Genomic DNA, 16667 nt, shown 5'->3' with positions numbered 1-16667 from the left:
GAAAACTCATTATGAAACATTTGGGAAAGCTACCTGAGGATGTGGGACGCTGGAAGCTGGAGAGGAGGGGAAATGATTTTCAGGAGAGGGGGATGGCGATTTATCCCAAAGAGTCGATGTGCAGCCTTAATTTGACCATTAGTATCTCACTGATACAAACCAAGGCAGACAATCATAGCATTTGCAACTCTTTAAGACATTACCACCCTAGACAATCCATCCACATGCTGTTATTTTAATATGATCCCAAGGCATATCCTGAAGTTGTTATTTCCAACTGGACCATGTATTTTCCAACATCAACAAAAATCAGATACCATGTGGAAGAGGACAGAAGTGCCAGCGCTGTATTAATTATCACAGCACGGAAACAAATATTCCCAGTCAAAACTTCAGGGTCATTTAAGTAGTTACTTAAATTGTGTACAGAGATAATGTGAGCTGGGACTCAGACTAATGACTATGTGTAGACTTGATCCTCAGCCTTTCCTGACCCTGGACAATAACTCGCTCAGCATTAAGCGTTGTGGGCAGCATCATACTTTACTCTCCCTAATGGCCTTCAGCTTTAACTTTTTAATTTCCTGTAGGTCTCAGCAGTATAGTCTCCCAAGCTTTTTGTTGCTCACTAACCCGTGAGCTGTGGACTGGGGACTCATGAGTGAGGGGTGGTGGATGAAGTATTATCTGACTTAGCTGCTGATTTTCCTGCTTGTTATGGTTTTGGGGGTGGGATATGGAGCCTTGGAACCCTAATTCTGTGTGGGCTTCGCTTCTTTCTTTGAAACAAAGGTGATACCTGTGGCCCTGCTTACAGGTGCACACGTACACGCACACATACACACGTAGCCTCCAGGTGTAGTGTCAATAAAATTATGTGTCCTTGAAACACCTGACAATTACTTCTGCTTTCTCATTTAAATCCAACAGAATTGCCAAGATGGGTGGAAAATAAAAGTTCCCGAAGTGGCTTGCAGCAGGACAGACCAATTAGAGCTTCCTCCAGAGCAGCCCAGGTCTGTGACCACCCCCAGGGCCAGCTCGGAGCCCCCAGGGCAAGCTTGGAGTCCCCAGGGCCAGCTCAGAGCCCCCAGGCCCAGGACACACAGACAAGCCACCGCTGCTCAAACCCCGCGCTCCCCCGCCTCTGCCCAGGGATTTAACGGGGCTTCTTTCCCTTGCTAAATATAATGGATAATATTATCACTATTGCTATATTAATAATTCATATAAACACAATAATACGAATATTATTCCTACCACACTAGTTAATGCCTATAGAAGTTGCCTCTTGCCCACAGCTCCAGGGGGGATCTCTCTCCCCTCTGAAGTGAAACCAGCGATAAACTAACGAGACGGGGACCCCGAGGGCCCAGCTCTCCGTCACCCCCGAGGGGACCCCGGCCTCTCCCCGCCCCGTCCTTGGGCAGGACCGCCGGCAGTGGGGGGAACCTCAGCGGGGGTACCGGCGTCCTGCGCGGTACCGGCGCGGGAAGGGAAGGGAAGGGAAGGGAAGGGAAGGGAAGGGAGGCGGCGGCGAGGAGGGGGCGAACCCTGCCCTCTGCCCTCTGACCGCCGCGGAGCCGCCGCCGCCGCCGCTGGCAGCATGGGGAAGGCGGAAGCGGCGGAGCCGGCCCGTCAGGCCGGGCGGCGGCGCGGAGGGAGCGCGGCGAGCGGCTGAGGCAGACGGCAGGACAGCGCCCTGACGGCCGCGGCAGCCCGGCCCCACAGCCCCGCGGAGGAGCGGGGCGGCGGCGAGCCTCCCCCCCGGCGCTGCCCGCCGCCCCGAGGCACCGAGCCGGCGGGGGCAGCGGGAGGCCGCCGGCGGGGCCCGCGCCGGGCCGGGCCGCGCTGAGGAGCCGCGGCGGGCCGGGCCGGGCGGCGGAGGGGCCCTGCGCGGGGGATGCCCGGGGGGCGGCGGCGGGAGGGGAGCGGTGCGGGTGCCGGGGGGGAGCCTGCAGCCCCCCGCCATGGAGCCGCGGGTAGGGCTGCGCGGGGAGGGGGGCCCTGAGGACCGGTGAGTGCCGCCGGCGGCCGGGAGCGCTGGAGGAAGGAGCGGGCTGAGCCCTGACAGGTGTCCCCGCCGTAAGTGCCCTTACACAGCAACTCGAAGACTTGACAGACTTTGCGATTGTTATTGCTGCTGCGATCTTCAAAGATGATGCTAGCAGAGCAAGCCCAGAAGTGGTTCCCAACTCACGTGCAAGTTACGGTCCTTCAAGCCAAAGGTCTGAAGCCAAAAGGTAAAAATGGCAGCAACGATGCCTACACCATCATACAGCTGGGCAAGGAGAAGTACTCCACCTCAGTGGCCGAGAAGACCCTTGATCCTGTCTGGAAAGAAGAGGCCTCCTTCGAGCTCCCTGGATTACTCATGCAGGAGAGTCCAGAAAAATACATCCTGTACCTGATTGTCATGCACAGGTCGCTGGTGGGGCTCGACAAGTTTTTGGGACAGGTGGCGATAAGTCTGAATGATATATTTGAGGACAAGCAAAGAAGGAAAACAGAGTAAGTGATGGTTGGTTTTCTTCACTATCATTTGTATACCTGGTACGCTTGCACTTGGGTGGGGGGGAATAGTAGCCTTATTAGCAACATAGTTGGAAATGTAATGAGGACATTTCTTTCCTCTGTGGTGTGTTCAAAGCCCCTAACGCATACAGTTAACGCCATTGCGGCCTGACGTCTTCCAGAGAGAAGTTTACTGTAATCACAGTGGTCGCCCTGCACAGGGAAGGACTGTCAATAACATTAACATTTTTTTACAAAGTCTTGTGTGCAACATGAATGCCTTGCAGTCTGTTTTTCTAAAGATTTGCCTTTGTTCTGCGCAGGGCCATATCCCCATTGAACTCCTACCTCAGTTTGAACCATGTATGCGACCCAGACTCCCTTGAAGCCTGGTGGTGTTCTCCTTAAAAATGTTTTCCTTCAGTTGCTGCAACCAAGCGTATTCAGATATTTTATATATATGTTTTAGTAGTCAATGAACTGTGACTTAATGAAGGTGTACCACAGCAGCACAGTGCTTTTCTGATCCAGATAAGGCTTAGGCCGCAATTCTGCAGGCTGCTCTGTACAGCAGGCCTCAACAGAGAAGACTAAAGAGATATTTCTGCTGTTGTAGTAGCCTCCATCACTACCTGTGTAAGCCTTTGTCAAACAAAATTGCCATTTGCCAGCAAATTCTGTCACTGGAATGCAAAACTAAAAAAAAAAACAAAAAGCATAACAGCAGTTTATAAGGCTGAACTGTAAACTTATCTAACCCTCTGGGTTTTTCAACTAAATTAGTAAAATTCTTTAGAATTTCTAGTTAGGACATTGTTGCACGAAGATGCCTGGTACCAGTGTAACTTACTTTCCAAAATCTGTGGGAGTAAACTACAGGTGTAAGCGTACTGCAGGCGTGGCTGTGGCTACATGATTTGTGTTTGTTTTAGCTATGCTTGTCCCGCAGAAGCAGTCTAAGAACAGCATGCAGACCTCCAAGTTAGCAATATGTAGGCAGTGATGTATGAGCGCTGACAAATCTTTCTGCAGTGGTTAAAAAGTTCCTGCCCCAGGTGCTGTTCCTCCTCTTGTGACTCTTCAGTAGAGTAGAAAGGCTCCTGTGCCCAGACCTTATCTGTTAAAGCCTGGTATTTCTTCTGTTGGTGATGGTGGTCTATGGTAAGATGCTGGACTTTGCATCCAAGTGACTAAGACGCTGGCATCGCTTGTCTGTCGCTGAGTGTGCTGGGGAGGCGTTCACTCCATCAGAGTCGGAGCAGGCGCAGTTGGAGGCAGTAATCAGTACAGCAACACCAGCCAGGTCTGGTTGATCAGACATCTATTTCTGCAGAAACCATCTCAAAACCTGGTCCTGCTTACGTGCAGTGGCTGAGCTTGATGGAACACCTAAGACAAGGCAAAGCTGTCTTTGCCCTGGTGTTTGGTTTTGTTGGTTTTTTTTTTCCTAAACTAAATTTTTAGCAAAACAGTATGTTCACTAACTGTATAATAGGGAACAGAGTGTCTGTGCAGAATCTCTTGTGGGTTCATGGTCTGAAGTATCATACTTTTTAATTGCTTATCTTTTAAGGACAAACCAGTTACCTTGATGCAATACATGGTCATGCCTGTAGCCTTAGGGTCTTAATTTCTATTTACACTTGATTCAAGAACTTTCAATGATCTTTAGGCATGCATCTTAAATATTCTTTAATCGTCAGTTGTCATTATCTTGCAAGTCACAGGCAACTGCTTTAGTTTAAACACCTAGCTGCTCTACAGAAAAAAAGGTGAATGAATGAAGTAGAACCGCTGCTAACTGTAAAAACTTTGTAAGCTTGAGTAGAAATATGTATTCAGAAACTGGAGGAAAATATGTAAATTATTCATGTATTACTGTAAGTAAAAAAAACCCTTTTCCCTTTGGGGAACCATATGCTTTTGCAGCAATTTTAGCAGTAGTACTGGAGTCTAAGAAAGTTATTGCAAAAATTTGTACGTGTGGTAATTAACATAGTCCTTGTGATAGTTAAATAAACATTCAGATCTCTTCTGTATTTTTATATAAAGTTGTGTCTTAGCAGGGCTTCATAGGTGTTCTTTATCTTTTCACTTCTTTCTCTGAAGTGTGAGAGAGGAACTCATGCTGTATAAATGTGCAGTGGTGCTTCCCGAGACCACTGCCGAAATTACCAGGGCGCCCTGAGAAGGCTGCGCTCTGCCTCCAGGCTGTACTGCGGAAGATGGGAGCCTATGGGGAAATTTTTACAAACAGCCCAAGTCCTATTTTCAGAAATTACTCGAGCATTTAGGATTGCAAATCTTATTAAAAGTTGATGGGTGTTAGGCTTCTAGAGCCGAACAGCCATACTTGTAACAGTCTTGTATACCTGTAAAAGTGCGGATGGGCGGTTAGTGGGGTTTTTAGCAGCACATACTCACTTAATGTTGATTTAAATTCTTATGCGACAGGAGCCACTGAAAGTCCAGTTTTCCTGTCAATGGCTTTAGGTGCTTAGAAACCTGGAAAATGTCATTTTTGAAACTCACTTTTGAAAAAATAATTCAGAGTCCTTAAGCGTTCAGATGTCTTTGAGAAGATATCAGGGTTGTCTACTCGTGTGCCTTTGTGCAATGCATGTGTGTTGTTGCTGTCTCCTGTAAGCATTAGTTGGAGATGTGGATGCAGTTTTTGTACGTGTATGTGGGAAGAGGGCAAACTTTCAAGAATATATTTGCAAATACAATCTCAACCAAAACACTCTTTTTTTTCCTTTTAATAAATCCTTTTTGATACAACATATTCCTAGTCCTGTGTTGGCAGTAAACTAAGGGTAATATATTTGGACCAAAGACCTTCTCTCCGTGACTGTGGTGTGGGAACTGAGATACCCTGTGCCTTTCAAGACCAAGTCCAATGTCTTTATTACCAAAGCATTCTGATGGTTGAAAGCTATATTCATTGTTTCAGAAACACTAATCTGTTTTATTAAGCAATGTTTTTACTTTCAAATATGTTCAACAGGCTTGTGGTGTTATTAAATCCAGAGTTATTTTCTCATGTTGATGTAACCTTAACATTTCTTGCTTTGTTTGGGGATGAATGAGATCCAGTTATTTGATGAAGTGTCTATTGGTAATATTTCTACTTTTTAATATATTTAATAGCTTCCTCTTTCCAACACAGCTGTACATATGGTGCTGTAAGAGACAGACTCAAGAGTCACCAGGGTATTGCAAAAAAGATATTTAATATTCTGCACAATGCTGAACCCTGTCAGCAATTCCCTAGTGCTTTTTTAGTAAGGAGGTATGGGAAGTGAATGCTACCAGCTAATTTTTAATTCCTAGGAAGAGCGAGGGGTGTATGACATTAATCTTTTTGTATTTTTTTTTATTTAATATTTTATAATTTGGAAGAAATAAGTTTAAAAATTTGCTGCACCTTTAGAAACATTATGTTAGGGAAAAATAATCCTTTTTTCTGTATAGCTTTTTTGGTACTTGTCACACGAAAAATATTCTCTGCAGTAAAGTTTTCAGTCAGAGGCCTCATAGTAGGGTTTGCGTGTCTTGTGTTCTAATAGACTTGGTTTCACACAATATTTAATGAAACAAAGCAGTATGTTTACTATAATTTGATAGTGAAAAATGTGTACGCACCATCACGCTATGTCCTTTCTCTTCCTTTCTAAAACTGATGTTTTCTGGAACTCTTAAAAGTCAAAATTCCTGGAATGGTTAGATCCAGATGTGGTTCAGATGTTCCCTTTCTAGGTCTCTTCCTGAGACCTCGGCCAAAGCATCTGCAGGTTCCTAGTTAATTTGCTTTCTGTATTGGTGCGAAAGTGCCCATCACGCTGCCCTGACTTTGTAAATTTGCGTCTCTGGTATCTCTGCTGCAGTTGGAAATGGACAGGCCCTTTTTGCCTCCTCTGCTCTTCAGAGTTGAAAACTACGCTTCAGATGCTGGGAGGTTTTACGGAGTTTTTTTAACAGTTTGAATAGCTTGGGAGGTACTGCTTTATTGGGATTATATTTAGCATAAGTTTTCAGATCTTAGATTTCTGACATGGTTTTATTTTTTTGCAGTAAAATCCTGTAGGTTTTTTTTAATTCATCCTGAGAAATACTTGACAATTCTTTTGGTCTGCTGTTGCAGAAAAAAATATACATCTTTTGCTCTTGCGGTTTAAATGTAGGTGATGATCAGTGAATGTGTTGTTTTAAAGCATATATATGTTTTTGTAATAATTTCTATTCAGATAGAATTCATAGTTGCCTTACTACTGGTGACCTGACAATGCATAAAATCGAAACAAATTTTCGAATTATCATGACATAAAATATAATCATTTACTGACACGTCTTAATTTGCTGAAGTATTTTTCAGTAGTTTTTCTTAATGACTGTGCTTAGTTTTTTTTCCTCCTGTGTGCTAATTGAACACAGCAATAGAATAATAAATTTCTGTTAGCTTTCATCATGATGTTACTTATTTCATTGGCATTTGCTTAATCCTTGTTCTCTAATTCCACACACTTTATTGTCCATGTCTTTATTAGCTTTCCTGGAGAGCTAATGTTATTATACCTCCAGCTGATTTAAGGTGCAAACTAGTCTGGTATGTTATAAATTTGAAGGGGGCAGGCAATGATAGAGTTATTCTTTCTTAGGGAAATTTTGTTGGAGGAGACGTCTTCTATTTGTGACTTAATTTCCCTTTTCCCTGGTTTCTATAATACCTCAACAATCCCTGCCCTCCCCCCCAGTTGCAGCAGTTTTGTAAAATTGCTTATTTGAGCATAATACAGTGAAGAAATCTTGTCCTTATCGAAGATACTTCTCCTCAGCTTACATCGATCATTTAAAATAGTCAAAACCAGCTTCTCAGCAAACAAACAAACAAAAAGAATTAATGATTGACCGCGATCAATACCCCTCTGTTGTAAGCACTTATGCTGTAGTGCTGCTGAGCTTCCTGAAAGATACAAAAGTTGTGCGACTTCCTCTGGATGACTGTGAATTCCTTCTTGGCAGCCACCTCCTTGGATATGGACAGGTTCCCCCTTCGACTGCCTTTGCCCTGTCCTCTCTCTCATCTGTAGTAGCATAAGCAAGCAGCAGGTGCTCAAGTAGGAGGCTTCAAATGCAACTTGAATTATGAACACACAACTACCAGTAAACAATATGATTGTCAAGGACTCAGTGTTTGTCAATGAATAGTGCCTTTTGAAAAATAGTTTTACAAAACATAACACATTATAAATATTATTTACTATTTTTAAGTCTTAAATTTAGTTTAAACCAGAAAAATGCTTTTTAGGTGATAAAACTAAGTAGTAATGGCAGGCTGTAACAGAAATTATCAAAATGTGGTGAAAGTAAGAAAAAGAACTTGTTTCACTCTAGTCAAAAGTGGGAAGAGTAGTAACTGAGAAATTTGTTAAAGGCACAGTAATAATGAGTGTCCTGGAGGATCCATATGGATTTGTGCTGTTGCTTTTGTGGTACCACATTAAAAAAAAAAAAAAAGAAGGTAAGGTAGTAGTAAGGAACAGAAGAGAAAGGTGCTTGTGGGGGAAAACAAAAAGTTGCGCCCAGTTGTAGTTTTATGGGATTGTAGCAATATTTTCAAATTATCTAGTAACATTCCCAGCGTTTACACTTTGACAACAAATGCAGACACATCCTCTGCATAAGTCAGAGTTCTGAGTCAGACTCTGAGTGCCATCTGGATTGAAATACTTCTCCATTTTCTGTGCACACACACACATGCTTGCAGACACACTCAACTGAAATAATTAGCCTTGATTCTCTTAATTCTTCAGTTATTTTTTTTCTAAAATAAAAGTTCTCACACACAGTCTTTAGCCAAAATAATAAGTAAACTAAGACCACTTAATTCCTTTTATTCCAGTTGATGTTAGCTAACGCCATAGTAAGGAAGGGTGTTGAGATATGTGTCAGTTCCCATATGTTTTGTGGTGTTACAATGTCACCCTGTAATATTTATTTTTAAACTCTACTTTGTATATATAATTTCAGTTGGCTTCCAGAAAGTAATAGTATTCATCTTTGTGAATGTCACCACTTATTTTAGTAAATGATCTGTTTTCTTCTTCTTTTCCCCTCATAAACAATGTAGTTTGTGCTCAGCCCCTTGCCTTAATTTTCCTACTTACTGGCTTTTGGGGCAGTCTTTCAGTATGGTATCTGAGTGGCTTATCACAAAACATACTTCTGCATATTTCAAAGTGCATTTGCTGCTAATGAAAGTGTTGTATGGTTCTGGGCTTTGGATGTTGGTTTTTATCTGTTAGCTGTTGACGTTCATGCTAGTGGGATTTTGTGAAGCAAGTTTTTTCAGTGTATCTGGCTTGAACATAGTAATCTAAGATGAAGACGTACTTCTTTCCCATGACAGCTGATGGACATGCTCTATCATTGGGATTTTGATGGTCTTTTATGGGGGTAGTTTTAGAAGTACCCGCCAGTGTAGAAAATTCTCCTCATCACTGTGGAGCAGATTAAAGATGCTTAGCAGATCAGGATGCTGATTTTACCTGTAAAATCAAGGTTAGAAGCCTTGTGGATGCTGTGATGATTATGTGGCTTTTTGCAGAATTCCTACAGTAATTTGTGAATCAAAATCAAGATTTTGTAAAAATCTTTGGGTGCAATGTAATGATTTCAGCAAAGCACAACTAGATCTGCTCAGTAGGTATTTCCTGGTAGAGTAAAGGCAGAGTGGTGTTTTTGAGAGGCGGCAAAATGAGTGGGAAAAATCCCATTAGTACTTTCCAACTTCAGCACTGGCAAGAAGACTGAGCCAGAAGGTCGTCTGTCATGCACAGGTTGAATGTGCTGGCTAGAAGACTTCTAATTCCTGTTGAAATTGGTAGACGAGTATCCCAGTGGTTTTGGAGGCTGTTTAAGTTTTAAGTACATAATTAAAATGTAATTAAAATTACAGAGTGGTTTTTCTTACCCATACTGTTATTATTTTTCTTACCCATACTGTCAACCTATCCTGCTCACTGTTACATGGTGAGCAGAATAAGTTGAGTGATGCTTCCTCAAAGAAGAGAGAGGGCTAAGCTTTAGAACAGTCAGATTCTGTGGCAGATTTGGAGGGTAAGACGCGACGACATCAGCTTCCTGCTTTTAGGAGAAGAGAAACAAGGTATTGGTTTCAAAATATTTGTTAAATGCAGGATGAAGGGTGCAGTGAGAATAGTGTATAGATAAGCAAAAGGGAGGAAACCAAGTTAATGGGGAAAAAATGAAATCAGAAAAAGGGGAAGAAGAGAACAGTTGAAGAAAATGTGTTGAGCATGTAAATATGTTTGTAGATCACTAGCTATTTAGATGGCATAGGCAGGCCAGAATTTTGTAACTTACTTATTTCAGTTTTCTCCTTCACTCTTCATGTCTATCTTTACTAAGGGAAAGGGTTCAGTACGGCTAATACTTTACAATTCACTTTAATAGTATGCAGAAGACGGTTATTGTCCTTCTTAGAAATAAGGGAGTTTGTTTTTTCACCCCTAATTGTAGGCATGGCCAAAATTGAGTAATTTTGTTGTGGTTAGAAAATAGCCCTATCTGAAGAAGCATGGCTTTAGTTTTTCAGGGCTGACTGTTCAGTAGGATTTTTCCTGTTTGGGCCTGAATGTTGATCGTCCCGCGTTAAAAAAAAAAAATGTCAGCATACATAGTGGCAATTTATATAATGCATACAAAATAAAAATGATCAGAAACCTGTGCAAGACAGGCGAAACCCATTAGCGCACTCAACAAGCAGATGAGAAAAAGAAGCAAGGGTTGTTCTGATGGAAAGCATAGGGGAAAAGTTGAAATTAGAGGGTCTATGGAGGATGTTGTCCTACAGAACATTTGAAGGTGAGAGCAAGAAGTATGAATGTGATTCAGAAGCCAATACGGCTTCCTTTGAAGTTGGGAAAATTTGCCAGACTGTGTACAAGGTCTGTTTAAATAAAGACTGTCTGCAAGACTGGATGTAATATTTGGTTATTAAATAAAAGGGCATCTGCTCTCATAAAAGCCACCCTGTTTTGTTCGTGTATGTTATTGGCTATTTTCCTACTTTGTACAGGCTTTCTATAGAATAAGCTCATGGCAGCCTGACAAATGGAGCATTTATTGTGGCTAAAAGTACTGTAAACAAAACCAAAATAGCAAGTTTTATTGGCTTTTATAATACATTACAATTTTTTTAAATTGGCAGTGGTATAGTGGAATTTAGTATTTTAGGACCCAAATGTTGTTATCTGAAAACAGTGGACGTAATTTTCCAATTCTTTTTTCTATTATGTACCGTGCTGTTTTTTCTATTTGTTGCTCACGCCCATGTGTTGTAGAAACATTAGAAAAAATGTTTCTAATAAGAAACATTTACAGACTCAGTTGCCCATTCATGTGCAGCTCCACACAAATGCGTTGCTTGCGTTTGTTCTCATCTGTTTAAAAAAGTAATTATTTGCCTTTGAATTTGAAGAAAATCATTATTTGAGTCTGCTTCTCATATTGTCTTGTTATGAGCTGAAGCATATGGTACCTTCATCATAACAAAAACAAGATAAACTCTCCAAGGTAACAAAGAAACCTTCTTGAAATGCCTATGAAAATTAAATATCTGTCTCTCATACAAAGAGTTGATCCAGCAATCATTAATCACATAGAAATTCCACTGAAGTCCAGAGAAATTTTGCTGGAGTAAAGAGCTTATGATTAAATTCTGCTGGAATCAGTAGTGGTGTTGAACCTGGTCCCAGCAGGTATGAGGTCCAGTCCCTTATGCCGTTCTGTTATCTTCCTAGGGTAAGGAGAGTCTCTTTGTTTTCCCAGCTGACCTTATTTTTAGTGTCAAATTCTTCCAAGTCTACTTTGAAAACAAGTGTACAAGCTGCAAAGGCAACGTATTAGTTGTGTGCTGGATTTGTCTCCTTCAGACCTGGTGAATGTCAAAACAGTATGCAGAGGTATGCCGTAGGCAGGTGAGTACTGGCAGTGACAGAGAGCGGTTGTTGATCCATGATAAGAATGTTAATAATTCAGTTAAATTAACTTTTAAGAGAAAACGTCCACACAGCAAAAGCTTAAGAATTTATGTCGTGGTATTGTTCTAAAACAAATTAGCAAGTGTCATACATCAGTTTAAAGTTTTGGTAATTCTTAACGCGAAACATGAAAATTCAGCAATCTTATCAGAAATACATTTTGAGACCTGTGAGGGAAGAGAAACAGAGAGAAGGGAATGTGTTTTCTTACAGTGTAGGCTGAGCCATTAAATTTGAATATCAAAAAGTGAGGTCCTCTCTGCCTAATAAGCCTCTTAAAACACTCATAAGCCTTATTTATTTTTATGTTTACATTTAGCATCTGTCTAAAGGAATCATGGGCAGGACTTTCACTTTCAGGGTGGTTTTTTCTGCACAGGCAAGATCTGTCTGAGCAAAGGCTTGCTCGTTATGGCTGTGTATTGTTTGTTTGTTTTGTTTTAAGAGAATATATGAATATGTTTTCTTTTAAAGAAGAGTTTTAAAGAAAGCAGTTTATCTTGTCTTCCAGTTTTTACGACATTATATATCACAAAAAAGATTGTCTTGGGTCTGTTGTGTGCGTTTTCTGTAGCAACTCTATAGATGACTTAAAGTGTTTCTGGAATCAGTTACGAAGAATTCAAATGTTATTAACTAAAAGGAAAAGCGATCCGTCTTCTTCAGACAGGTAACATATTTCAGGTTTTGCGTTTCATTTAAAATACGTATATGAAGTTAGCTTACAAGAGAAGAAAAATTTTCTTCCTAAAGGCTTAATTGTCTTCTTACTGGTTTGAACTTCTGGATCTACTGGTCTGGAATCATGTTGTCCAGTGCCGGGATAGAGAAGGTCTGATATTTCTTAATTATTCTTGTTTAGTATGGGATATAAAACCTTTTGGACATCACAAAGCAACAAAAAAACCTATAATACTCATTATCCTTTTGATTATTTCTTTGGTGGGTCACGTTAGAAGTATTTTCTCAACCAAAAAATAGTATCTCTGCCTGAAAATTTTATTTCAGCTGTCACCTTTAAAAATATTTATGAAATCTGAAAGGAAATTGAGGGTTATTTTTCTCCTTTCCTGCCCTTGTTTTCTATATTTGGCAGCACTGAATAATGTATGTATAACTGCATGATCAATTCGGCATCTGTGCTGATAGGCAATTTCATTTCTTAGTCTCCAGTTCAAAAGTTACTTCATTGTGATAATGCACTGATGTGTTAGCACGTGTGCATACATTTCTCCTGACCCTGGGTTTAGAGCACTTTGGAGCTGGTGGATCTGAAATATGCCCTTGTGCCCCTTTTTGAAATAGGAAAAGGCTATTGATGATGGGTGTGGAGAAGGGATTGTGTGTCAGTCATTCATTTACGTGAAGGAAGATTGAGCCATAATTCTGCAGATGCTTGCATGGGACAGTGGAGTACAATAGGGAGTGAATAAGATGCTTGGATAATGATAAAGCCTTTATTCAACCTGGCAAAGAAGCACACTGGGCTTTTTGAAGCAGATGATCACACCTTTGATCTCTTTTCAAGGAGTGGGGGTTTATGTCAAGGTTCCAAAGCCTGCAGAAATATTTCTGAAGTTAATCCTGCTGGTGACCTGCAAAAGAAGGGACAGCTGTTAGATACACCTACGCCCTCGCTGTTCTGCCACCGGTGCTCATGGAGTTACTGTCAGCATAAGTAGGGGTTGGGGTTACAGACTGAAATGATGATTGACTATTCAGGGGTCTTGGATGTTTCTTGGCTAGTGCTAGTGCCGTTGACATAAATCTTAACCAGTGGTTACGAGGAAGGGACAGAGGGGAAAAATGTTTGCTAGTGTATAAACCTGAGCAAAATCAAAGGAGAACAGGTTACTAGATGAAATATTTGCCACATAGTAAACATTCAGGTAATATACATCACTTCTGAGTAAAGGCCACTTGAAAGATATCGAGAGTCCTTTTTAATAGCAAAATAAAATATATTTGTATTTCTAATTAACATTAGATACAAATTCCCCTTTGTCAGGGGATGTGAGCGCATTAGCTTTGTGGAAGTTTAGTAAGCTTCCACAGAGTTGATTTTGATTCTTGAAACAGGTGAACACTGCAAAATGCTTCATGCTTGCTTAGTTATTAAGTTCTCTCTTCAAAAGAAGTTTTTCAGTACAGTAATGTTTTAGTTTTTGGTATGGAATTTGGCTTTCATATTTTAAATTATAATAGTCAGATACATTAACCAGCTAACCATAGTTTAATGACTACGCTCCAGAAAACTTAACTTGCTGTTTTTCTTCTTTAAGGTGGTTTCACCTAGAGTCCAGACAAGGGAAGAGAACTAAAGACAGAGGAGAAATAAAGGTCAATATTCAATTTATGAGGAATAACATGACAGCAAGTATGTTTGATTTGTCAATGAAGGACAAAACCAAATCCCCTTTTGCTAAGCTAAAAGACAAAATGAAGGGTCGAAAAAATGATGGGACGTTTTCGGATACATCCTCTGCAATCATCCCAAGTACTCACGTACCTGATGCAAATGTAGAGGTATGTAGTGGTGAAGTACAAATGAAATCAAAACCAAAAAAACCTTTCCTTCTGGGACCTCAGCGGCTATCCTCAGCTCATTCAATGTCAGATTTAACGGGATCGCATGTCTCCTCAGAAAAAATGAAATCCAGCACAGTTGGATACTCTCATCTTTTCAGGCGTCAGCTAGAATCTTTTGGTTCGGTCGATGAAGGTGGTAAGTAAAACTTGTGACCATTATAATTACAGTTCACTGCTATTAGGGCATTCAAAAGTCTGTTTCTTTAGTTTATGAAGCAATTACAAGGCCAAAGAGTTAAGAAATATTGCTGGCCTTTTTTTTTTTTCACTTCCATTAGTTGGTGGTGACTCATAATTACTGTTTCTGAGCATAAGAAATAACTTTTATTGGTCATAATGTATAGTAATTTAGCATTTTTCTTATGTCCTCATCTGAGAGTATGTTGTAGTAAAGCATGGCATGCTGGAGGGAACTCCAGGCAAAAATAGTGTCTTGTGAAAAGTAAAAGTCTGTTTAAAAAGTTGAAAACTATCACCAAAGTTTTAAACCTGATTTATATAAAGAACTGAAAATACTTCGCATTGTTCAAAGTTACTACGCAATTGTCTCTTTCTTGAATGGAACACTAGGCATAGCTGTCTTCTTTGTAGAACTTAGTTTTCATACAGGAAACAAAAATTTGCTGTGGTGTCTATCCGTAAACGTTTCTGAACCATGAATTCAAGGCCACAGCTGCTGGTTTGTTTTTTTTTGTTTTTAAATAGCTTAGTTACTCAGCAGTATTTTGAACTGAGGCTCCATTGCAAAGCTTCTAGACCTAAGCTAAAATGGGTTCTCTGCATGTCATAAACTATGATATAGTGTCTCATTGATAATATACTAATGACAGATTGTTTGCAGGGAGTCTAAAATCTCCACACAGAAGGACATTAAGTGTTGATACTTCTAAAATGAACCAGCTTGACAGCACAGTTGATGAAACTGCACTGGAAGCACAAAATGACCCATTTACCAATGTGAGTGCTTCGTTACCCCAAAAATTTGCTACACTGCCAAGACAGAAGAATCCTTTTGAAGAAAGCCCAGCAGCATGGGATCAAAACATAAGTCTGTTTTCCAAACCTGTTGAAATCAGAAAAGAAATTAAAAAAGAGAAAAAAGAGAAAGTTAGCCTTTTTGAAAGAGTGACTGGAAAAAAAGATAGCAAGAGGTCAGATAAACTTAGCAATGGGGGATCAGACAGTTCTACTGACTTGAAATCACCTAGTGCATTTGGTGAAACTCATCAGGAGAGTTTTGACTATGATTCAACTAATCCGTTTATGACAAACTTCAAGCCTACAAGCATGTTGCCATCTTCAAGGTAGGTTTTTGCTGTATTTCGATCTGATATCTTGCAACATGCTATATAAATGAAAATGTGAAGTATTGAGGAACACAGTCTTTGTGCTTTGTATGCGTTTATATCACTGCTTATCTGTTTCTGAGTAAAAGTTAAGAACTTTTTGTATAGTTTGATCTTTTCTTACTTCATTTTGAAGTTATATTTGTATTACTAATTGTACTGTGAATGTTCTTGCATACTTGTGTTTGTAGAAGACCTCATTCGTGCTTCAGAATGGGTTCTTCCTGAAAGTCTTCTGCGTTGCCTGAACATTCATTGCTAGATATTACACTGCCCTAACTCCAGGTTTTAAAGGAAAAGATTTCAAGTCTAAGGGAAAGATGAAACAGGATAAATAAAAGGGTGAAGAAAATGTGAGCGATGGAAACAAATCCTGTGGATGTCACCATTTGGGAAAAAAATGGATTTAGATTCTGTACGTTAAAGCACAAGAATTTAAGACTATTCCATTTCTAAATGGGAGCACCCACATGGGTGCTTACCATGCTTGAATTAATTTGCCTTACTGTAGCTTTGCTGAGCGCCTGGGTATTCAAGTCATTGCACAAGGCAGCAGTTTATGTGCTAAACAGAGTGAATTAAGTTACAGGGACAGATAAGAAACTTTGATTTAAATAATCCATTTTAATCTCTGTTTGTCTATCAACAGTTAACTTGTTTCCCTTAAAAAAACCCCAACGTATTCCACAGTTTATTCCCTTTCTGGCTTTTGTTTGCTAGTGAGGAATATATAATCCCTATACAGATCTATATATATATATATATATTAAAAAATATACACACTGTATGTATATAATTATATATACACACCCACCTCATGTATACTGTTCCCAATGGATAATTATTGAAGCAGCTAATTATTTAACTTTTAGTCATTTGCATTCTCTTTTTTTCCTGTATATTAATGCCAGAAATTAACAGTTCTATTTTTTTTCCCCAAGGTAATGATTCTTTTCTATTTAATGACTTAAATTTGGTAGAAATTTAATTTAAAATTAAAATGCTGCAAACTGGCATTTTAAGGTTGTAAGATAAATCACCATTTTAAATGGAAAACATTGTTCTAAATATTCTCCTTTTCCCTGTCTATTAATTCCTTGATTAATAGCACAGTAGTATTTTCTTTAAGAAAAAAAAAAGTACTTTGTTTCTT

At 40.0% G+C, this 16667-nt stretch overlaps 1 protein-coding gene across 1 annotated transcript in view; it reads left to right on the top strand.

The window, feature by feature from the left end:
- Nucleotides 1–1516: 1516 nt before the first annotated feature.
- Nucleotides 1517–16667, top strand: part of RAB11FIP2 (RAB11 family interacting protein 2) — a 31026-nt gene continuing 15875 nt past the window's right edge. The window contains exons 1-3 of the mRNA XM_064464249.1: nt 1517–2511; nt 13862–14304; nt 15010–15472. Of these exons, the coding sequence (XP_064320319.1) occupies nt 2159–2511; nt 13862–14304; nt 15010–15472 (1259 nt within the window). The 5' untranslated portion in view covers nt 1517–2158. The remainder of the gene's footprint in view (nt 2512–13861; nt 14305–15009; nt 15473–16667) is intronic.

The sequence above is a fragment of the Phalacrocorax carbo genome, chromosome 12 (assembly GCF_963921805.1).
Source record: "Phalacrocorax carbo chromosome 12, bPhaCar2.1, whole genome shotgun sequence".
NCBI lineage: Eukaryota > Metazoa > Chordata > Aves > Suliformes > Phalacrocoracidae > Phalacrocorax > Phalacrocorax carbo.
This window is presented reverse-complemented; position numbering and strand designations above follow the sequence as displayed.